The sequence below is a fragment of the Argiope bruennichi genome, chromosome 11 (assembly GCF_947563725.1).
Source record: "Argiope bruennichi chromosome 11, qqArgBrue1.1, whole genome shotgun sequence".
NCBI classification, from domain to species: domain Eukaryota; kingdom Metazoa; phylum Arthropoda; class Arachnida; order Araneae; family Araneidae; genus Argiope; species Argiope bruennichi.
The window spans coordinates 38,396,629-38,421,900 of record NC_079161.1 but is presented as its reverse complement, the minus strand read 5'-3'; the positions used below and the strand labels follow the sequence as shown (position 1 = coordinate 38,421,900).

Genomic DNA, 25,272 nt, shown 5'->3' with positions numbered 1-25,272 from the left:
TCAGACCCGCTTACACGACGGTTCTTCGGCGGAATCGGGTCTCGAATCTGAAACCCTCTAATTCTGAAGCCGAGACCTTACCACCTGGCCACCGCGGCACCCAATTGAGCATATAATAATTCCATTAGAAATGGTTCATAATATATGTCCAATTAAAATCAATTCATTGCTAATATGAATTTAAACTTCTGAATACAAAGAAAATTATGGTTTGAAATTGGGATCGCGGTGATCCGGTGGTAAGGATTCGGCTTCGTAACTGGAAGGGTTCAAGTTTGAGACTCGATTCCACTGTAAGCGGGTCTGGTGCACGTTAAATCTGTCAGGGCCAAACGTTTTCCCGCTAGTGTGGTGTAGAAGTTTGGAGAGAGGGGGTGCCAGCTCAAGTGTCTTCCTCGTCATCTGACCAAAGGTATAAAACTACGGGGTCCATCTCAAAATAGCCTTAGTGTTGCTTTAAAATGGGGCGTTAATATAACTAAACTAAACTACAGTTTAAAATTTAGCTTGTTAAAATTGAGTTTTATAGATTGAGCATTAATGAATTCTATTAAAAACAGCTCATTCTATACTTCAGAATCAAAGTCGATTGATTAGAAGAAAGTTATTATTCCGTCTTCAACTAAAAACAACGATTTGTCTAAATTAAAAGTTTGTTTATAAAATTTTTAGCATGTGAAATCTATTATGTATCATCAAAACAATACATAAGTATATTAGAAACAGCTTATAAAGAACTTCCAAAGCAGGTAAGTCAATTATAAAATTATACCTTTCCAAAACAAGTACGTTTGCGAATTTGAAAATTAGATTTTCAAAAAACATTTAGCATTCAACATGAGAATCAGCTCATAAAGTATTTTTCATTTAAAGCAGCTGTATTTCCTTCTTAAACTGACTTTCAATATTTTATTTTTTGACACAATTTACTATATGGTTTGATTTAAAACCTTTAATTCCATTAACTATTGAGTTAAAGGAGTTTTCTACTTAATTAATCCATTGAATAATTAAGACTCCATGTTCTTTTAGTTAGTTCATTAAAAAATATATATCATAAATGAGAAGATTACTTGAATTAAATTTAAATTTGAATAAAATTCCGTTTCGCTTTTACTTCTATTTCAAGGGGAAAAAATATCATGTAAAAGTTGCACTTGTAACAAAATAATTTAAAGATATGTAGGATGCTTCAAAATTGAAGATTATTTTATCTTAAAATCTAAAGTACGCAGAATAATAACTTTAATATTTTGGTATTAATGAAATAAAAGAAAATTAGTTCAAACATACAATATTCATACCTTTTTAAAAAAAGAGTCCCAAGTTTTTACATTATAATGAAATAATGATATATTTTCAGTGAAAAAAAGTAACTGCTCATACACCATTCTTTGCGAAAATATTTTAAATATATTTTGGTGAAACACTGCTAACAATTATAATAATTTATACCAAATGCATAAAAAAATGGTAACACTAATAGTGTTAACATACAACTATAAGCATTTACAAAACATGCCACACAATATAAAAAAAGAATGCTCAGTTTTTAATTTGCAGTTGTATAAATGAACTTTTAATAATAATTACTGATAAAAATTTCTAATTGTGTGTAAAAAATATAATCAATTAGAGAAAAATACACCTCACTTCATCGTTCTTTATATTAATTCAACATAGCATCTAAAAATATTAGTAGGAAATAAACTTCCACATTCAATTTGTGCATCGATTATAATTCAACAAATAAATAAACACTAATTCCGATGCCTTTTAAAAATGATTTATTGTAAATAAAAGAATTAGTCATAATTAGATAATCGAAGAAAATTTTCCTGAAATAAAACAACTACTAACACTTAAGGTAAAGCTAATTCAAACGACCTGACTGCAGAGCTGATCACAGAAGACGAGGTAGCCGAATTAACTTCATGAACTTCGGCATTGCTCAGAATCTGAAGTAGACCAACTATAGTTTCTAGCAAAACTTCAACTTTCGCATCGCTCGAAGACATGCCTGAACTTCTAAGATTCGAAAAACTTGCTTGGAGACTGCCAGCAAGAGTATTGGGATCTACCCCACTGGGGCTAAGTGCTTTTAGTAGAGTTGACCTCATTTGGTTAATTCTAGCTGCAGCTGAATCAGACTTCAATCCATTGGGAGAATTGAGAGTGGATCTTACTGATATTTCAGCAGATTTACCAACAGTAGTTGAAGCCATACCAAAAGTCTGGCTTCTCCCGCCTAACTGAGTAGCACCTCCCAAAACCTTAGATCTGCCAGCGCCAGTCAAAACAGTTGAAGAAGAGGCACCACTGAAAGTGGACGCAGCAGTCCGAGACATACTGCTAGATGTAGAGCTGCTTGACAGCAAGCTAATACTCGAACGAATATCCTTCTGAATATTTCCACGATCTAAATTGATACCAAGAGATTGCGCCACATTTGACACTCCTCTCAAAACGGCTGAAACGACTCGAGATGCCAAAACACCCACATTTCTGTCATTCAGAATTCCGGCATTGACTAAGGCAGTAGAAAATGCTAGAGCATAAGCATTAGTATCAGAACCTGCAGGAACTTTATTGCAGGCTTCTACTGCTATTCTGTATAAATTGTTTCCATCGATGCCGAGAGCATTAGCCAGCGACTGTACGATTCTCTTTACCACACTAGATAGAGTGTCTTGGGATACTCCTCTCCTCACAACTGTCCTGAACGTCGAAGTATTCGCCAATGCGTTTGCAATTCGGGCGACAAGTCCGGTTCCATCGCCTCTTCCAATTACAGCATCGAGAATCGGAGAAACAACAGGTACGCCGTTTAACAGTCCATTACCTTGTCCAACAATTGTCGTAGCAGCACCAGTAGTAGAGGATGCAGCTGTCTGAGAGAAACTACTCGACGAAGAGCTCGTTGACAATAAGCTTACGCTGGATCGAATGTCATTTTGTACATTACCAAATTCCAAATTGATTCCAAGGGCTTTCGCCACATCTGATACTCCGTTCAAAACGGCTGTCAAGACTCGTGATCCCAAAATATCGATATTTGTTTCATTCAGAATTCCGGCATTGATTAAAGCAGTAGAAAATGCGAGAGCATAAGCATCAGTATCAGAACCCGCAGGAACCTTAGTGCAGGCTTCTAATATTATTCTAGATAAATTATTTCCGTCGATGCCGAGAACATTAGCCAGCAACTGTACGATTCTCTGTACCACTCTAGATAGAGTATCTTGGGATATTCCTCTTCTCAAAACTGTCCTGAATGTGGATGTAGTAGCTAATGCATTTGCAAATCTGGTGGCAAATCCGGATCTAGCGCCTTGTCCAACAATTGACGTAGCAGAACTACTGGTAGTTGAAGCAGCTGTCTGAGAGAAACTGGACGACGAAGAGCTCGTTGATAGCAGGCTTACGCTGGATCGAATGTCATTTTGTACATTGCCAAGTTCCAAATTGATACCAAGGGCTTTCGCCACATCTGATACTCCGTTCAAAACGGCTGTCAAGACTCGTGATCCCAAAATATCGATATTTGTGTCATTCAGAATTCCGGCATTGATTAAAGCAGTAGAAAATGCTAGAGCATAAGCATTAGTATCAGAACCTGCAGGAACTTTCGTGCAGGCTTCTAATGCTATTCTGTATAAATTATTTCCGTCGATGCCGAGAGCATTAGCCAGCGACTGTACGATTCTCTGTAATACTCTAGATAGAGTGTCTTGGGATACTCCTCTCCTCACAACTGTCCTGAACGTCGAAGTATTCGCCAATGCGTTTGCAATTCGGGCGACAAGTCCGGTTCCATCGCCTCTTCCAATTACAGCATCGAGAATCGGAGAAACAACAGGTACGCCGTTTAACAGTCCATTACCTTGTCCAACAATTGTCGTAGCAGCACCAGTAGTAGAGGATGCAGCTGTCTGAGAGAAACTACTCGACGAAGAGCTCGTTGACAATAAGCTTACGCTGGATCGAATGTCATTTTGTACATTACCAAGTTCCAAATTGATTCCAAGGGCTTTCGCCACATCTGATACTCCGTTCAAAACGGCTGTCAAGACTCGTGATCCCAAAATATCGATATTTGTTTCATTCAGAATTCCGGCATTGATTAAAGCAGTAGAAAATGCGAGAGCATAAGCATCAGTATCAGAACCCGCAGGAACCTTAGTGCAGGCTTCTAATATTATTCTAGATAAATTATTTCCGTCGATGCCGAGATCATTAGCCAGCAACTGTACGATTCTCTGTACCACTCTAGATAGAGTATCTTGGGATATTCCTCTTCTCAAAACTGTCCTGAATGTGGATGTAGTAGCTAATGCATTTGCAAATCTGGTGGCAAATCCGGATCTAGCGCCTTGTCCAACAATTGACGTAGCAGAACTACTGGTAGTTGAAGCAGCTGTCTGAGAGAAACTGGACGACGAAGAGCTCGTTGATAGCAGGCTTACGCTGGATCGAATGTCATTTTGTACATTGCCAAGTTCCAAATTGATACCAAGGGCTTTCGCCACATCTGATACTCCGTTCAAAACGGCTGTCAAGACTCGTGATCCCAAAATATCGATATTTGTGTCATTCAGAATTCCGGCATTGATTAAAGCAGTAGAAAATGCTAGAGCATAAGCATTAGTATCAGAACCTGCAGGAACTTTCGTGCAGGCTTCTAATGCTATTCTGTATAAATTATTTCCGTCGATGCCGAGAGCATTAGCCAGCGACTGTACGATTCTCTGTAATACTCTAGATAGAGTGTCTTGGGATACTCCTCTCCTCACAACTGTCCTGAACGTCGAAGTATTCGCCAATGCGTTTGCAATTCGGGCGACAAGTCCGGTTCCATCGCCTCTTCCAATTACAGCATCGAGAATCGGAGAAACAACAGGTACACCGTTTAACAGTCCATTTCCTTGTCCAACAATCGTCGTAGCAGCACCAGTAGTAGAGGATGCAGCTGTCTGAGAGAAACTACTCGACGAAGAGCTCGTTGACAATAAGCTTACGCTGGATCGAATGTCATTTTGTACATTGCCAAGTTCCAAATTGATACCAAGGGCTTTCGCCACATCTGATACTCCGTTCAAAACGGCTGTCAAGACTCGTGATCCCAAAATATCGATATTTCTGTCATTCAGAATTCCGGCATTGACTAAGGCAGTAGAAAATGCTAGAGCATAAGCATTAGTATCAGAACCTGCAGGAACTTTAGTGCAGGCTTCTATTGCTATTCTGTATAAATTATTTCCGTCGATGCCGAGAGCATTAGCCAGCGACTGTACGATTCTCTGTAATACTCTAGATAGGGTGTCTTGGGATACTCCTCTCCTCACAACTGTCCTGAACGTCGAAGTATTCGCCAATGCGTTTGCAATTCGGGCGACAAGTCCGGTTCCATCGCCTCTTCCAATTACAGCATCGAGAATCGGAGAAACAACAGGTACGCCGTTTAACAGTCCATTACCTTGTCCAACAATTGTCGTAGCAGCACCAGTAGTAGAGGATGCAGCTGTCTGAGAGAAACTACTCGACGAAGAGCTCGTTGACAATAAGCTTACGCTGGATCGAATGTCATTTTGTACATTACCAAGTTCCAAATTGATTCCAAGGGCTTTCGCCACATCTGATACTCCGTTCAAAACGGCTGTCAAGACTCGTGATCCCAAAATATCAATATTTGTTTCATTCAGAATTCCGGCATTGATTAAAGCAGTAGAAAATGCGAGAGCATAAGCATCAGTATCAGAACCCGCAGGAACCTTAGTGCAGGCTTCTAATATTATTCTAGATAAATTATTTCCGTCGATGCCGAGAACATTAGCCAGCAACTGTACGATTCTCTGTACCACTCTAGATAGAGTATCTTGGGATATTCCTCTTCTCAAAACTGTCCTGAATGTGGATGTAGTAGCTAATGCATTTGCAAATCTGGTGGCAAATCCGGATCTAGCGCCTTGTCCAACAATTGACGTAGCAGAACTACTGGTAGTTGAAGCAGCTGTCTGAGAGAAACTGGACGACGAAGAGCTCGTTGATAGCAGGCTTACGCTGGATCGAATGTCATTTTGTACATTGCCAAGTTCCAAATTGATACCAAGGGCTTTCGCCACATCTGATACTCCGTTCAAAACGGCTGTCAAGACTCGTGATCCCAAAATATCGATATTTGTGTCATTCAGAATTCCGGCATTGATTAAAGCAGTAGAAAATGCTAGAGCATAAGCATTAGTATCAGAACCTGCAGGAACTTTCGTGCAGGCTTCTAATGCTATTCTGTATAAATTATTTCCGTCGATGCCGAGAGCATTAGCCAGCGACTGTACGATTCTCTGTAATACTCTAGATAGAGTGTCTTGGGATACTCCTCTCCTCACAACTGTCCTGAACGTCGAAGTATTCGCCAATGCGTTTGCAATTCGGGCGACAAGTCCGGTTCCATCGCCTCTTCCAATTACAGCATCGAGAATCGGAGAAACAACAGGTACACCGTTTAACAGTCCATTTCCTTGTCCAACAATCGTCGTAGCAGCACCAGTAGTAGAGGATGCAGCTGTCTGAGAGAAACTACTCGACGAAGAGCTCGTTGACAATAAGCTTACGCTGGATCGAATGTCATTTTGTACATTGCCAAGTTCCAAATTGATACCAAGGGCTTTCGCCACATCTGATACTCCGTTCAAAACGGCTGTCAAGACTCGTGATCCCAAAATATCGATATTTCTGTCATTCAGAATTCCGGCATTGACTAAGGCAGTAGAAAATGCTAGAGCATAAGCATTAGTATCAGAACCTGCAGGAACTTTAGTGCAGGCTTCTATTGCTATTCTGTATAAATTATTTCCGTCGATGCCGAGAGCATTAGCCAGCGACTGTACGATTCTCTGTAATACTCTAGATAGGGTGTCTTGGGATACTCCTCTCCTCACAACTGTCCTGAACGTCGATGTATTCGACAATGCGTTTGCAATTCGGGCGACAAGTCCGGTTCCATCGCCTCTTCCAATTACAGCATCGAGAATCGGAGAAACAACAGGTACACCGTTTAACAGTCCATTACCTTGTCCAACAATTGTCGTAGCAGCACCAGTAGTAGAGGATGCAGCTGTCTGAGAGAAACTACTCGACGAAGAGCTCGTTGATAATAAGCTTATGCTGGAACTAATGTCATTTTGTACATTGCCAAGTTCTAAATTTATACCAAGGGCTTTCGCCACATCTGATACACCGTTCAAAACGGCTGTCAAGATTCGTGACCCTAATATATCGATATTTGTGTCATTCAGAATTCCGGCATTGATTAAAGCAGTAGAAAATGCGAGAGCATAAGCATCAGTATCAGAACCCGCAGGAACCTTAGTGCAGGCTTCTAATATTATTCTAGATAAATTATTTCCGTCGATGCCGAGAACATTAGCCAGCAACTGTACTATTCTCTGTACCACTCTAGATAGAGTATCTTGGGATATTCCTCTTCTCAAAACTGTCCTGAATGTGGATGTAGTAGCTAATGCATTTGCAAATCTGGTGGCAAATCCGGATCTAGCGCCTTGTCCAACAATTGACGTAGCAGAACTACTGGTAGTTGAAGCAGCTGTCTGAGAGAAACTGGACGACGAAGAGCTCGTTGATAGCAGGCTTACGCTGGATCGAATGTCATTTTGTACATTGCCAAGTTCCAAATTGATACCAAGGGCTTTCGCCACATCTGATACTCCGTTCAAAACGGCTGTCAAGACTCGTGATCCCAAAATATCGATATTTGTGTCATTCAGAATTCCGGCATTGATTAAAGCAGTAGAAAATGCTAGAGCATAAGCATTAGTATCAGAACCTGCAGGAACTTTCGTGCAGGCTTCTAATGCTATTCTGTATAAATTATTTCCGTCGATGCCGAGAGCATTAGCCAGCGACTGTACGATTCTCTGTAATACTCTAGACAGAGTGTCTTGGGATACTCCTCTCCTCACAACTGTCCTGAACGTCGAAGTATTCGACAATGCGTTTGCAATTCGGGCGACAAGTCCGGTTCCATCGCCTCTTCCAATTACAGCATCGAGAATCGGAGAAACAACAGGTACACCGTTTAACAGTCCATTACCTTGTCCAACAATTGTCGTAGCAGCACCAGTAGTAGAGGATGCAGCTGTCTGAGAGAAACTACTCGACGAAGAGCTCGTTGATAATAAGCTTATGCTGGAACTAATGTCATTTTGTACATTGCCAAGTTCTAAATTTATACCAAGGGCTTTCGCCACATCTGATACACCGTTCAAAACGGCTGTCAAGATTCGTGACCCTAATATATCGATATTTGTGTCATTCAGAATTCCGGCATTGATTAAAGCAGTAGAAAATGCGAGAGCATAAGCATCAGTATCAGAACCCGCAGGAACCTTAGTGCAGGCTTCTAATATTATTCTAGATAAATTATTTCCGTCGATGCCGAGAACATTAGCCAGCAACTGTACTATTCTCTGTACCACTCTAGATAGAGTATCTTGGGATATTCCTCTTCTCAAAACTGTCCTGAATGTGGATGTAGTAGCTAATGCATTTGCAAATCTGGTGGCAAATCCGGATCTAGCGCCTTGTCCAACAATTGACGTAGCAGAACTACTGGTAGTTGAAGCAGCTGTCTGAGAGAAACTGGACGACGAAGAGCTCGTTGATAGCAGGCTTACGCTGGATCGAATGTCATTTTGTACATTGCCAAGTTCCAAATTGATACCAAGGGCTTTCGCCACATCTGATACTCCGTTCAAAACGGCTGTCAAGACTCGTGATCCCAAAATATCGATATTTGTGTCATTCAGAATTCCGGCATTGATTAAAGCAGTAGAAAATGCTAGAGCATAAGCATTAGTATCAGAACCTGCAGGAACTTTCGTGCAGGCTTCTAATGCTATTCTGTATAAATTATTTCCGTCGATGCCGAGAGCATTAGCCAGCGACTGTACGATTCTCTGTAATACTCTAGATAGAGTGTCTTGGGATACTCCTCTCCTCACAACTGTCCTGAACGTCGAAGTATTCGCCAATGCGTTTGCAATTCGGGCGACAAGTCCGGTTCCATCGCCTCTTCCAATTACAGCATCGAGAATCGGAGAAACAACAGGTACACCGTTTAACAGTCCATTTCCTTGTCCAACAATCGTCGTAGCAGCACCAGTAGTAGAGGATGCAGCTGTCTGAGAGAAACTACTCGACGAAGAGCTCGTTGACAATAAGCTTACGCTGGATCGAATGTCATTTTGTACATTGCCAAGTTCCAAATTGATACCAAGGGCTTTCGCCACATCTGATACTCCGTTCAAAACGGCTGTCAAGACTCGTGATCCCAAAATATCGATATTTCTGTCATTCAGAATTCCGGCATTGACTAAGGCAGTAGAAAATGCTAGAGCATAAGCATTAGTATCAGAACCTGCAGGAACTTTAGTGCAGGCTTCTATTGCTATTCTGTATAAATTATTTCCGTCGATGCCGAGAGCATTAGCCAGCGACTGTACGATTCTCTGTAATACTCTAGATAGGGTGTCTTGGGATACTCCTCTCCTCACAACTGTCCTGAACGTCGATGTATTCGACAAAGCGTTTGCAATTCGGGCGACAAGTCCGGTTCCATCGCCTCTTCCAATTACAGCATCGAGAATCGGAGAAACAACAGGTACACCGTTTAACAGTCCATTACCTTGTCCAACAATTGTCGTAGCAGCACCAGTAGTAGAGGATGCAGCTGTCTGAGAGAAACTACTCGACGAAGAGCTCGTTGATAATAAGCTTATGCTGGAACTAATGTCATTTTGTACATTGCCAAGTTCTAAATTTATACCAAGGGCTTTCGCCACATCTGATACACCGTTCAAAACGGCTGTCAAGATTCGTGACCCTAATATATCGATATTTGTGTCATTCAGAATTCCGGCATTGATTAAAGCAGTAGAAAATGCGAGAGCATAAGCATCAGTATCAGAACCCGCAGGAACCTTAGTGCAGGCTTCTAATATTATTCTAGATAAATTATTTCCGTCGATGCCGAGAACATTAGCCAGCAACTGTACGATTCTCTGTACCACTCTAGATAGAGTATCTTGGGATATTCCTCTTCTCAAAACTGTCCTGAATGTGGATGTAGTAGCTAATGCATTTGCAAATCTGGTGGCAAATCCGGATCTAGCGCCTTGTCCAACAATTGACGTAGCAGAACTACTGGTAGTTGAAGCAGCTGTCTGAGAGAAACTGGACGACGAAGAGCTCGTTGATAGCAGGCTTACGCTGGATCGAATGTCATTTTGTACATTTCCAAGTTCCAAATTGATACCAAGGGCTTTCGCCACATCTGATACTCCGTTCAAAACGGCTGTCAAGACTCGTGATCCCAAAATATCGATATTTGTGTCATTCAGAATTCCGGCATTGATTAAAGCAGTAGAAAATGCTAGAGCATAAGCATTAGTATCAGAACCTGCAGGAACTTTCGTGCAGGCTTCTAATGCTATTCTGTATAAATTATTTCCGTCGATGCCGAGAGCATTAGCCAGCGACTGTACGATTCTCTGTAATACTCTAGATAGAGTGTCTTGGGATACTCCTCTCCTCACAACTGTCCTGAACGTCGAAGTATTCGACAATGCGTTTGCAATTCGGGCGACAAGTCCGGTTCCATCGCCTCTTCCAATTACAGCATCGAGAATCGGAGAAACAACAGGTACACCGTTTAACAGTCCATTACCTTGTCCAACAATTGTCGTAGCAGCACCAGTAGTAGAGGATGCAGCTGTCTGAGAGAAACTACTCGACGAAGAGCTCGTTGATAATAAGCTTATGCTGGAACTAATGTCATTTTGTACATTGCCAAGTTCTAAATTTATACCAAGGGCTTTCGCCACATCTGATACACCGTTCAAAACGGCTGTCAAGATTCGTGACCCTAATATATCGATATTTGTGTCATTCAGAATTCCGGCATTGATTAAAGCAGTAGAAAATGCGAGAGCATAAGCATCAGTATCAGAACCCGCAGGAACCTTAGTGCAGGCTTCTAATATTATTCTAGATAAATTATTTCCGTCGATGCCGAGAACATTAGCCAGCAACTGTACGATTCTCTGTACCACTCTAGATAGAGTATCTTGGGATATTCCTCTTCTCAAAACTGTCCTGAATGTGGATGTAGTAGCTAATGCATTTGCAAATCTGGTGGCAAATCCGGATCTAGCGCCTTGTCCAACAATTGACGTAGCAGAACTACTGGTAGTTGAAGCAGCTGTCTGAGAGAAACTGGACGACGAAGAGCTCGTTGATAGCAGGCTTACGCTGGATCGAATGTCATTTTGTACATTTCCAAGTTCCAAATTGATACCAAGGGCTTTCGCCACATCTGATACTCCGTTCAAAACGGCTGTCAAGACTCGTGATCCCAAAATATCGATATTTGTGTCATTCAGAATTCCGGCATTGATTAAAGCAGTAGAAAATGCTAGAGCATAAGCATTAGTATCAGAACCTGCAGGAACTTTCGTGCAGGCTTCTAATGCTATTCTGTATAAATTATTTCCGTCGATGCCGAGAGCATTAGCCAGCGACTGTACGATTCTCTGTAATACTCTAGATAGAGTGTCTTGGGATACTCCTCTCCTCACAACTGTCCTGAACGTCGAAGTATTCGACAATGCGTTTGCAATTCGGGCGACAAGTCCGGTTCCATCGCCTCTTCCAATTACAGCATCGAGAATCGGAGAAACAACAGGTACACCGTTTAACAGTCCATTACCTTGTCCAACAATTGTCGTAGCAGCACCAGTAGTAGAGGATGCAGCTGTCTGAGAGAAACTACTCGACGAAGAGCTCGTTGATAATAAGCTTATGCTGGAACTAATGTCATTTTGTACATTGCCAAGTTCTAAATTTATACCAAGGGCTTTCGCCACATCTGATACACCGTTCAAAACGGCTGTCAAGATTCGTGACCCTAATATATCGATATTTGTGTCATTCAGAATTCCGGCATTGATTAAAGCAGTAGAAAATGCGAGAGCATAAGCATCAGTATCAGAACCCGCAGGAACCTTAGTGCAGGCTTCTAATATTATTCTAGATAAATTATTTCCGTCGATGCCGAGAACATTAGCCAGCAACTGTACTATTCTCTGTACCACTCTAGATAGAGTATCTTGGGATATTCCTCTTCTCAAAACTGTCCTGAATGTGGATGTAGTAGCTAATGCATTTGCAAATCTGGTGGCAAATCCGGATCTAGCGCCTTGTCCAACAATTGACGTAGCAGAACTACTGGTAGTTGAAGCAGCTGTCTGAGAGAAACTGGACGACGAAGAGCTCGTTGATAGCAGGCTTACGCTGGATCGAATGTCATTTTGTACATTGCCAAGTTCCAAATTGATACCAAGGGCTTTCGCCACATCTGATACTCCGTTCAAAACGGCTGTCAAGACTCGTGATCCCAAAATATCGATATTTGTGTCATTCAGAATTCCGGCATTGATTAAAGCAGTAGAAAATGCTAGAGCATAAGCATTAGTATCAGAACCTGCAGGAACTTTCGTGCAGGCTTCTAATGCTATTCTGTATAAATTATTTCCGTCGATGCCGAGAGCATTAGCCAGCGACTGTACGATTCTCTGTAATACTCTAGATAGAGTGTCTTGGGATACTCCTCTCCTCACAACTGTCCTGAACGTCGAAGTATTCGCCAATGCGTTTGCAATTCGGGCGACAAGTCCGGTTCCATCGCCTCTTCCAATTACAGCATCGAGAATCGGAGAAACAACAGGTACACCGTTTAACAGTCCATTTCCTTGTCCAACAATCGTCGTAGCAGCACCAGTAGTAGAGGATGCAGCTGTCTGAGAGAAACTACTCGACGAAGAGCTCGTTGATAATAAGCTTATGCTGGAACTAATGTCATTTTGTACATTGCCAAGTTCTAAATTTATACCAAGGGCTTTCGCCACATCTGATACACCGTTCAAAACGGCTGTCAAGATTCGTGACCCTAATATATCGATATTTGTGTCATTCAGAATTCCGGCATTGATTAAAGCAGTAGAAAATGCGAGAGCATAAGCATCAGTATCAGAACCCGCAGGAACCTTAGTGCAGGCTTCTAATATTATTCTAGATAAATTATTTCCGTCGATGCCGAGAACATTAGCCAGCAACTGTACGATTCTCTGTACCACTCTAGATAGAGTATCTTGGGATATTCCTCTTCTCAAAACTGTCCTGAATGTGGATGTAGTAGCTAATGCATTTGCAAATCTGGTGGCAAATCCGGATCTAGCGCCTTGTCCAACAATTGACGTAGCAGAACTACTGGTAGTTGAAGCAGCTGTCTGAGAGAAACTGGACGACGAAGAGCTCGTTGATAGCAGGCTTACGCTGGATCGAATGTCATTTTGTACATTTCCAAGTTCCAAATTGATACCAAGGGCTTTCGCCACATCTGATACTCCGTTCAAAACGGCTGTCAAGACTCGTGATCCCAAAATATCGATATTTGTGTCATTCAGAATTCCGGCATTGATTAAAGCAGTAGAAAATGCTAGAGCATAAGCATTAGTATCAGAACCTGCAGGAACTTTCGTGCAGGCTTCTAATGCTATTCTGTATAAATTATTTCCGTCGATGCCGAGAGCATTAGCCAGCGACTGTACGATTCTCTGTAATACTCTAGATAGAGTGTCTTGGGATACTCCTCTCCTCACAACTGTCCTGAACGTCGAAGTATTCGACAATGCGTTTGCAATTCGGGCGACAAGTCCGGTTCCATCGCCTCTTCCAATTACAGCATCGAGAATCGGAGAAACAACAGGTACACCGTTTAACAGTCCATTACCTTGTCCAACAATTGTCGTAGCAGCACCAGTAGTAGAGGATGCAGCTGTCTGAGAGAAACTACTCGACGAAGAGCTCGTTGATAATAAGCTTATGCTGGAACTAATGTCATTTTGTACATTGCCAAGTTCTAAATTTATACCAAGGGCTTTCGCCACATCTGATACACCGTTCAAAACGGCTGTCAAGATTCGTGACCCTAATATATCGATATTTGTGTCATTCAGAATTCCGGCATTGATTAAAGCAGTAGAAAATGCGAGAGCATAAGCATCAGTATCAGAACCCGCAGGAACCTTAGTGCAGGCTTCTAATATTATTCTAGATAAATTATTTCCGTCGATGCCGAGAACATTAGCCAGCAACTGTACTATTCTCTGTACCACTCTAGATAGAGTATCTTGGGATATTCCTCTTCTCAAAACTGTCCTGAATGTGGATGTAGTAGCTAATGCATTTGCAAATCTGGTGGCAAATCCGGATCTAGCGCCTTGTCCAACAATTGACGTAGCAGAACTACTGGTAGTTGAAGCAGCTGTCTGAGAGAAACTGGACGACGAAGAGCTCGTTGATAGCAGGCTTACGCTGGATCGAATGTCATTTTGTACATTGCCAAGTTCCAAATTGATACCAAGGGCTTTCGCCACATCTGATACTCCGTTCAAAACGGCTGTCAAGACTCGTGATCCCAAAATATCGATATTTGTGTCATTCAGAATTCCGGCATTGATTAAAGCAGTAGAAAATGCTAGAGCATAAGCATTAGTATCAGAACCTGCAGGAACTTTCGTGCAGGCTTCTAATGCTATTCTGTATAAATTATTTCCGTCGATGCCGAGAGCATTAGCCAGCGACTGTACGATTCTCTGTAATACTCTAGATAGAGTGTCTTGGGATACTCCTCTCCTCACAACTGTCCTGAACGTCGAAGTATTCGCCAATGCGTTTGCAATTCGGGCGACAAGTCCGGTTCCATCGCCTCTTCCAATTACAGCATCGAGAATCGGAGAAACAACAGGTACACCGTTTAACAGTCCATTTCCTTGTCCAACAATCGTCGTAGCAGCACCAGTAGTAGAGGATGCAGCTGTCTGAGAGAAACTACTCGACGAAGAGCTCGTTGACAATAAGCTTACGCTGGATCGAATGTCATTTTGTACATTGCCAAGTTCCAAATTGATACCAAGGGCTTTCGCCACATCTGATACTCCGTTCAAAACGGCTGTCAAGACTCGTGATCCCAAAATATCGATATTTCTGTCATTCAGAATTCCGGCATTGACTAAGGCAGTAGAAAATGCTAGAGCATAAGCATTAGTATCAGAACCTGCAGGAACTTTAGTGCAGGCTTCTATTGCTATTCTGTATAAATTATTTCCGTCGATGCCGAGAGCATTAGCCAGCGACTGTACGATTCTCTGTAATACTCTAGATAGGGTGTCTTGGGATACTCCTCTCCTCACAACTGTCCTGAACGTCGATGTATTCGACAAAGCGTTTGCAATTCGGGCGACAAGTCCGGTTCCATCGCCTCTTCCAATTACAGCATCGAGAATCGGAGAAACAACAGGTACACCGTTTAACAGTCCATTACCTTGTCCAACAATTGTCGTAGCAGCACCAGTAGTAGAGGATGCAGCTGTCTGAGAGAAACTACTCGACGAAGAGCTCGTTGATAATAAGCTTATGCTGGAACTAATGTCATTTTGTACATTGCCAAGTTCTAAATTTATACCAAGGGCTTTCGCCACATCTGATACACCGTTCAAAACGGCTGTCAAGATTCGTGACCCTAATATATCGATATTTGTGTCATTCAGAATTCCGGCATTGATTAAAGCAGTAGAAAATGCGAGAGCATAAGCATCAGTATCAGAACCCGCAGGAACCTTAGTGCAGGCTTCTAATATTATTCTAGATAAATTATTTCCGTCGATGCCGAGAACATTAGCCAGCAACTGTACGATTCTCTGTACCACTCTAGATAGAGTATCTTGGGATATTCCTCTTCTCAAAACTGTCCTGAATGTGGATGTAGTAGCTAATGCATTTGCAAATCTGGTGGCAAATCCGGATCTAGCGCCTTGTCCAACAATTGACGTAGCAGAACTACTGGTAGTTGAAGCAGCTGTCTGAGAGAAACTGGACGACGAAGAGCTCGTTGATAGCAGGCTTACGCTGGATCGAATGTCATTTTGTACATTTCCAAGTTCCAAATTGATACCAAGGGCTTTCGCCACATCTGATACTCCGTTCAAAACGGCTGTCAAGACTCGTGATCCCAAAATATCGATATTTGTGTCATTCAGAATTCCGGCATTGATTAAAGCAGTAGAAAATGCTAGAGCATAAGCATTAGTATCAGAACCTGCAGGAACTTTCGTGCAGGCTTCTAATGCTATTCTGTATAAATTATTTCCGTCGATGCCGAGAGCATTAGCCAGCGACTGTACGATTCTCTGTAATACTCTAGATAGAGTGTCTTGGGATACTCCTCTCCTCACAACTGTCCTGAACGTCGAAGTATTCGCCAATGCGTTTGCAATTCGGGCGACAAGTCCGGTTCCATCGCCTCTTCCAATTACAGCTTCGAGAATCGGAGAAACAACAGGTACACCGTTTAACAGTCCATTTCCTTGTCCAACAATCGTCGTAGCAGCACCAGTAGTAGAGGATGCAGCTGTCTGAGAGAAACTACTCGACGAAGAGCTCGTTGACAATAAGCTTACGCTGGATCGAATGTCATTTTGTACATTGCCAAGTTCCAAATTGATACCAAGGGCTTTCGCCACATCTGATACTCCGTTCAAAACGGCTGTCAAGACTCGTGATCCCAAAATATCGATATTTCTGTCATTCAGAATTCCGGCATTGACTAAGGCAGTAGAAAATGCTAGAGCATAAGCATTAGTATCAGAACCTGCAGGAACTTTAGTGCAGGCTTCTATTGCTATTCTGTATAAATTATTTCCGTCGATGCCGAGAGCATTAGCCAGCGACTGTACGATTCTCTGTAATACTCTAGATAGGGTGTCTTGGGATACTCCTCTCCTCACAACTGTCCTGAACGTCGATGTATTCGACAATGCGTTTGCAATTCGGGCGACAAGTCCGGTTCCATCGCCTCTTCCAATTACAGCATCGAGAATCGGAGAAACAACAGGTACACCGTTTAACAGTCCATTACCTTGTCCAACAATTGTCGTAGCAGCACCAGTAGTAGAGGATGCAGCTGTCTGAGAGAAACTACTCGACGAAGAGCTCGTTGATAATAAGCTTATGCTGGAACTAATGTCATTTTGTACATTGCCAAGTTCTAAATTTATACCAAGGGCTTTCGCCACATCTGATACACCGTTCAAAACGGCTGTCAAGATTCGTGACCCTAATATATCGATATTTGTGTCATTCAGAATTCCGGCATTGATTAAAGCAGTAGAAAATGCGAGAGCATAAGCATCAGTATCAGAACCCGCAGGAACCTTAGTGCAGGCTTCTAATATTATTCTAGATAAATTATTTCCGTCGATGCCGAGAACATTAGCCAGCAACTGTACTATTCTCTGTACCACTCTAGATAGAGTATCTTGGGATATTCCTCTTCTCAAAACTGTCCTGAATGTGGATGTAGTAGCTAATGCATTTGCAAATCTGGTGGCAAATCCGGATCTAGCGCCTTGTCCAACAATTGACGTAGCAGAACTACTGGTAGTTGAAGCAGCTGTCTGAGAGAAACTGGACGACGAAGAGCTCGTTGATAGCAGGCTTACGCTGGATCGAATGTCATTTTGTACATTGCCAAGTTCCAAATTGATACCAAGGGCTTTCGCCACATCTGATACTCCGTTCAAAACGGCTGTCAAGACTCGTGATCCCAAAATATCGATATTTGTGTCATTCAGAATTCCGGCATTGATTAAAGCAGTAGAAAATGCTAGAGCATAAGCATTAGTATCAGAACCTGCAGGAACTTTCGTGCAGGCTTCTAATGCTATTCTGTATAAATTATTTCCGTCGATGCCGAGAGCATTAGCCAGCGACTGTACGATTCTCTGTAATACTCTAGATAGAGTGTCTTGGGATACTCCTCTCCTCACAACTGTCCTGAACGTCGAAGTATTCGCCAATGCGTTTGCAATTCGGGCGACAAGTCCGGTTCCATCGCCTCTTCCAATTACAGCATCGAGAATCGGAGAAACAACAGGTACACCGTTTAACAGTCCATTTCCTTGTCCAACAATCGTCGTAGCAGCACCAGTAGTAGAGGATGCAGCTGTCTGAGAGAAACTACTCGACGAAGAGCTCGTTGACAATAAGCTTACGCTGGATCGAATGTCATTTTGTACATTGCCAAGTTCCAAATTGATACCAAGGGCTTTCGCCACATCTGATACTCCGTTCAAAACGGCTGTCAAGACTCGTGATCCCAAAATATCGATATTTCTGTCATTCAGAATTCCGGCATTGACTAAGGCAGTAGAAAATGCTAGAGCATAAGCATTAGTATCAGAACCTGCAGGAACTTTAGTGCAGGCTTCTATTGCTATTCTGTATAAATTATTTCCGTCGATGCCGAGAGCATTAGCCAGCGACTGTACGATTCTCTGTAATACTCTAGATAGGGTGTCTTGGGATACTCCTCTCCTCACAACTGTCCTGAACGTCGATGTATTCGACAAAGCGTTTGCAATTCGGGCGACAAGTCCGGTTCCATCGCCTCTTCCAATTACAGCATCGAGAATCGGAGAAACAACAGGTACACCGTTTAACAGTCCATTACCTTGTCCAACAATTGTCGTAGCAGCACCAGTAGTAGAGGATGCAGCTGTCTGAGAGAAACTACTCGACGAAGAGCTCGTTGATAATAAGCTTATGCTGGAACTAATATCATTTTGTACATTGCCAAGTTCTAAATTTATACCAAGGGCTTTCGCCACATCTGATACACCGTTCAAAACGGCTGTCAAGATTCGTGACCCTAATATATCGATATTTGTGTCATTCAGAATTCCGGCATTGATTAAAGCAGTAGAAAATGCGAGAGCATAAGCATCAGTATCAGAACCCGCAGGAACCTTAGTGCAGGCTTCTAATATTATTCTAGATAAATTATTTCCGTCGATGCCGAGAACATTAGCCAGCAACTGTACGATTCTCTGTACCACTCTAGATAGAGTATCTTGGGATATTCCTCTTCTCAAAACTGTCCTGAATGTGGATGTAGTAGCTAATGCATTTGCAAATCTGGTGGCAAATCCGGATCTAGCGCCTTGTCCAACAATTGACGTAGCAGAACTACTGGTAGTTGAAGCAGCTGTCTGAGAGAAACTGGACGACGAAGAGCTCGTTGATAGCAGGCTTACGCTGGATCGAATGTCATTTTGTACATTTCCAAGTTCCAAATTGATACCAAGGGCTTTCGCCACATCTGATACTCCGTTCAAAACGGCTGTCAAGACTCGTGATCCCAAAATATCGATATTTGTGTCATTCAGAATTCCGGCATTGATTAAAGCAGTAGAAAATGCTAGAGCATAAGCATTAGTATCAGAACCTGCAGGAACTTTCGTGCAGGCTTCTAATGCTATTCTGTATAAATTATTTCCGTCGATGCCGAGAGCATTAGCCAGCGACTGTACGATTCTCTGTAATACTCTAGATAGAGTGTCTTGGGATACTCCTCTCCTCACAACTGTCCTGAACGTCGAAGTATTCGCCAATGCGTTTGCAATTCGGGCGACAAGTCCGGTTCCATCGCCTCTTCCAATTACAGCTTCGAGAATCGGAGAAACAACAGGTACACCGTTTAACAGTCCATTTCCTTGTCCAACAATCGTCGTAGCAGCACCAGTAGTAGAGGATGCAGCTGTCTGAGAGAAACTACTCGACGAAGAGCTCGTTGACAATAAGCTTACGCTGGATCGAATGTCATTTTGTACATTGCCAAGTTCCAAATTGATACCAAGGGCTTTCGCCACATCTGATACTCCGTTCAAAACGGCTGTCAAGACTCGTGATCCCAAAATATCGATATTTCTGTCATTCAGAATTCCGGCATTGACTAAGGCAGTAGAAAATGCTAGAGCATAAGCATTAGTATCAGAACCTGCAGGAACTTTAGTGCAGGCTTCTATTGCTATTCTGTATAAATTATTTCCGTCGATGCCGAGAGCATTAGCCAGCGACTGTACGATTCTCTGTAATACTCTAGATAGGGTGTCTTGGGATACTCCTCTCCTCACAACTGTCCTGAACGTCGATGTATTCGACAATGCGTTTGCAATTCGGGCGACAAGTCCGGTTCCATCGCCTCTTCCAATTACAGCATCGAGAATCGGAGAAACAACAGGTACACCGTTTAACAGTCCATTACCTTGTCCAACAATTGTCGTAGCAGCACCAGTAGTAGAGGATGCAGCTGTCTGAGAGAAACTACTCGACGAAGAGCTCGTTGATAATAAGCTTATGCTGGAACTAATGTCATTTTGTACATTGCCAAGTTCTAAATTTATACCAAGGGCTTTCGCCACATCTGATACACCGTTCAAAACGGCTGTCAAGATTCGTGACCCTAATATATCGATATTTGTGTCATTCAGAATTCCGGCATTGATTAAAGCAGTAGAAAATGCGAGAGCATAAGCATCAGTATCAGAACCCGCAGGAACCTTAGTGCAGGCTTCTAATATTATTCTAGATAAATTATTTCCGTCGATGCCGAGAACATTAGCCAGCAACTGTACGATTCTCTGTACCACTCTAGATAGAGTATCTTGGGATATTCCTCTTCTCAAAACTGTCCTGAATGTGGATGTAGTAGCTAATGCATTTGCAAATCTGGTGGCAAATCCGGATCTAGCGCCTTGTCCAACAATTGACGTAGCAGAACTACTGGTAGTTGAAGCAGCTGTCTGAGAGAAACTGGACGACGAAGAGCTCGTTGATAGCAGGCCTACGCTGGATCGAATGTCATTTTGTACATTGCCAAGTTCCAAATTGATACCAAGGGCTTTCGCCACATCTGATACTCCGTTCAAAACGGCTGTCAAGACTCGTGATCCCAAAATATCGATATTTGTGTCATTCAGAATTCCGGCATTGATTAAAGCAGTAGAAAATGCTAGAGCATAAGCATTAGTATCAGAACCTGCAGGAACTTTCGTGCAGGCTTCTAATGCTATTCTGTATAAATTATTTCCGTCGATGCCGAGAGCATTAGCCAGCGACTGTACGATTCTCTGTAATACTCTAGATAGAGTGTCTTGGGATACTCCTCTCCTCACAACTGTCCTGAACGTCGAAGTATTCGCCAATGCGTTTGCAATTCGGGCGACAAGTCCGGTTCCATCGCCTCTTCCAATTACAGCATCGAGAATCGGAGAAACAACAGGTACACCGTTTAACAGTCCATTTCCTTGTCCAACAATCGTCGTAGCAGCACCAGTAGTAGAGGATGCAGCTGTCTGAGAGAAACTACTCGACGAAGAGCTCGTTGACAATAAGCTTACGCTGGATCGAATGTCATTTTGTACATTGCCAAGTTCCAAATTGATACCAAGGGCTTTCGCCACATCTGATACTCCGTTCAAAACGGCTGTCAAGACTCGTGATCCCAAAATATCGATATTTCTGTCATTCAGAATTCCGGCATTGACTAAGGCAGTAGAAAATGCTAGAGCATAAGCATTAGTATCAGAACCTGCAGGAACTTTAGTGCAGGCTTCTATTGCTATTCTGTATAAATTATTTCCGTCGATGCCGAGAGCATTAGCCAGCGACTGTACGATTCTCTGTAATACTCTAGATAGGGTGTCTTGGGATACTCCTCTCCTCACAACTGTCCTGAACGTCGATGTATTCGACAATGCGTTTGCAATTCGGGCGACAAGTCCGGTTCCATCGCCTCTTCCAATTACAGCATCGAGAATCGGAGAAACAACAGGTACACCGTTTAACAGTCCATTACCTTGTCCAACAATTGTCGTAGCAGCACCAGTAGTAGAGGATGCAGCTGTCTGAGAGAAACTACTCGACGAAGAGCTCGTTGATAATAAGCTTATGCTGGAACTAATGTCATTTTGTACATTGCCAAGTTCTAAATTTATACCAAGGGCTTTCGCCACATCTGATACACCGTTCAAAACGGCTGTCAAGATTCGTGACCCTAATATATCGATATTTGTGTCATTCAGAATTCCGGCATTGATTAAAGCAGTAGAAAATGCGAGAGCATAAGCATCAGTATCAGAACCCGCAGGAACCTTAGTGCAGGCTTCTAATATTATTCTAGATAAATTATTTCCGTCGATGCCGAGAACATTAGCCAGCAACTGTACGATTCTCTGTACCACTCTAGATAGAGTATCTTGGGATATTCCTCTTCTCAAAACTGTCCTGAATGTGGATGTAGTAGCTAATGCATTTGCAAATCTGGTGGCAAATCCGGATCTAGCGCCTTGTCCAACAATTGACGTAGCAGAACTACTGGTAGTTGAAGCAGCTGTCTGAGAGAAACTGGACGACGAAGAGCTCGTTGATAGCAGGCTTACGCTGGATCGAATGTCATTTTGTACATTGCCAAGTTCCAAATTGATACCAAAGGCTTTCGCCACATCTGATACTCCGTTCAAAACGGCTGTCAAGACTCGTGATCCCAAAATATCGATATTTGTGTCATTCAGAATTCCGGCATTGATTAAAGCAGTAGAAAATGCTAGAGCATAAGCATTAGTATCAGAACCTGCAGGAACTTTCGTGCAGGCTTCTAATGCTATTCTGTATAAATTATTTCCGTCGATGCCGAGAGCATTAGCGAGCGACTGTACGATTCTCTGTAATACTCTAGACAGAGTGTCCTGGGATATTCCTGTTCTCAAAACCGTCTTGAATGTTGATGTAGTAACTAATGCATTTGCAATTCTTTCGATAAGCGCAGGTCTCGTGTATGAATTCAATGGTCCTGTACCAATTGGTCGAGGTCGTGAATTTTGAGTTCCAAAATATGCTTTTCCATATCCTTCAGCTGTCCGAGTTGATTCTTGGAATGTGTTTGTAGACTGGTAAGTGCTAGAAGCTGACTGACTGGTTTCTCGGTATGATGACGAATCTGAAGAACTAGATTCAATCAATTCTCCTTCACCGATTTCAGTTTTATTGTCCTCGGCAGCTTCTCTAGCAAACATTGTTATCAAATCATTTATTTCTGTTATAAACCTTCTGTCAACAGTTCCCATTACTTCTTGGAAACATTGCTCTAAAGCTCCTGAAAGTGCCTGTGTTTTTACAGCAATGCTTGCCTGGTTACCTAAATCTTCTGCAACCACTAGTTCTGCAAGGGAAGATGCAACTGCCATGTTTATCGCTTGCAGTGTTGCTCTAGAGCTTTTGCCTTTGGCACTTGCCCCATTTATTGCGGACATAAGAGTGTCCGCAACTGTTTCCAAGTCTTCTTTCTCCTGTTCAGGTAAGACATCTGAGTCCGCGAGATTTGTAATCAAACAGCTCATTAATGAGCTTGCTTCGGCTGGATTGGCCCATGGACTTTCTGATGAGCTAGATGATGCGCTTTGCGTAAATTCGCATTGAATCGACAGCAGTAAAACTGCAAAAGCAAGAGTAGTCAACCAATTCATGGCTTCGTGCCTCAGTTGGTCAACTCAACGTGTTCCTGTTAGGAAGTCGCGTCTCCTTTTTATACGAAGAAAATCGTGACAACAGAGCAGGTGGAAATTGTGACACTCACTTTAATTTCAGTTTTTAGTCTAATTAACGAGTATCTTTTTCTCCCTCGCATGGTCATTTTACGACTTAACGAGTCTCATAAGCGGAGAGACGTCGTAAAATATTTACAGACGTCAGCTCTTAAGACAAAACTTTTATTGTTCATTAAAGGTTTTTGAATGAGAATGGGGCAGTATTCATATTGACATTTTTCTAAAGGTTTAATCTAGCAAGGAATATTAGCAAAATGCGTAAATATTACAAAACGGTTCCTATTCTGTTTTCTTTAATTGGAAACAAAATTTAGAGAAACATCTGTCGTTTGTATTTCGGAATAAAAAGATATTTTTTTCTAATTACGCATCAAACCACTCTACCAATAGACAATTTTATATTGCAGTTCTTAAAAATTATAAAAGTAAGTATATGGAATGCAGGCAAAATAATTATATATATTTATTTTGAACGTGAATTCTCATGTTGTTGTTGTTGCTTATGCACTTGTCATAGACAAGCCCGCTGACGAAGTCAGCGATAATTTTCATGTTAAATTAGCTTAATTCATTGAATTAAGCTAAGTTAAGTTAAGTTAAATTAGCTTAATTCATTAGTTAATTCATTGAAGTTATTCCTTAAATTTAATCAATTTTTTTGCATTTTCTTCCTTCCAATCAGATTCTAATTCTGTAAGATTAAAATCTGATCTAATCTTATAGATTAAGATTAGAATCTGATCTAATCTTACAGATTAAGATTATAATCTGATGTAATCTTAAATTTGTAAAATTAGTGTCTTCAGATTCAACAAAATAATTTTATTTTCTTCTTTATATACCAAAATATAATATGTAAAATATTTTAAATATTAGTACTGAATGTATACATATTTAATGTATGAAAAATGAGGAAATATATAAGATAATAATTATATATATATATATATTTATTTTGAACGTGAATTCTCATGTTAAATTACTTAATAGAAGGTACTCCTTACATTTAATTAAAAATTTTGTATTTTCTTCCTTCTAATCGGATTCTAATTCTGTAAGATTAGAATCTGATCTTCTACATCAGATTAAAATTAGATTAAGATTATCACTAATCGTACAGATTAAGATTGGAATCTGATCTAATCTTGCAAATTAAAATTAGATTAAGATTATCACTAATCTTATAGATTAAGATTATAATCTGATGTAATCTTTAAGTTGTAAGATTAGTGTCTTCACATTCTTCAAAATAATTCTAATTTTCTTCTTTACATATCAAAAATATATGTAAAATATTTTAAATAGTAGTATTGAATGCATTCAAATTTAATGTATGAAAAATGAGGATATACAAATGAGGAAGATACAAATTTGTAGCGTTCAAAATAAAACCCTGTAATGTATGTTATGTCATAAAAAGTTTTAAATGTTAAATATAAGATCGCAAGTAATATAATTTGACATATAATTAATATAATTTGGAATACACATTTTAAACTAGAATGTATTACTTAAATGCAGTGTATCCCAGATATGTAATATGTAAACTTTTTTTATAATAAATACTCAATATATTCAAAATTAAGATAAAAATTCCAGAAATGCATAAAATATCACTCTGAATTTAGTATTAAACAATATAACATAATTACAATCATATCAGATTTATGTAATTCTATTTTTTTTTGTTTCA

At 41.1% G+C, this 25,272-nt stretch overlaps 1 protein-coding gene across 1 annotated transcript; it reads right to left on the bottom strand.

Moving 5' to 3' along the window:
- Positions 1-1,770: 1,770 nt before the first annotated feature.
- LOC129956474 (uncharacterized) lies at positions 1,771-23,514 on the bottom strand. Its single transcript, XM_056068376.1, has one exon. The coding sequence runs from the start codon at positions 23,496-23,498 to the stop codon at positions 1,863-1,865; it is 21,636 nt and encodes a 7,211-aa protein (XP_055924351.1). The 5' UTR covers positions 23,499-23,514; the 3' UTR covers positions 1,771-1,862.
- Positions 23,515-25,272: the final 1,758 nt, after the last annotated feature.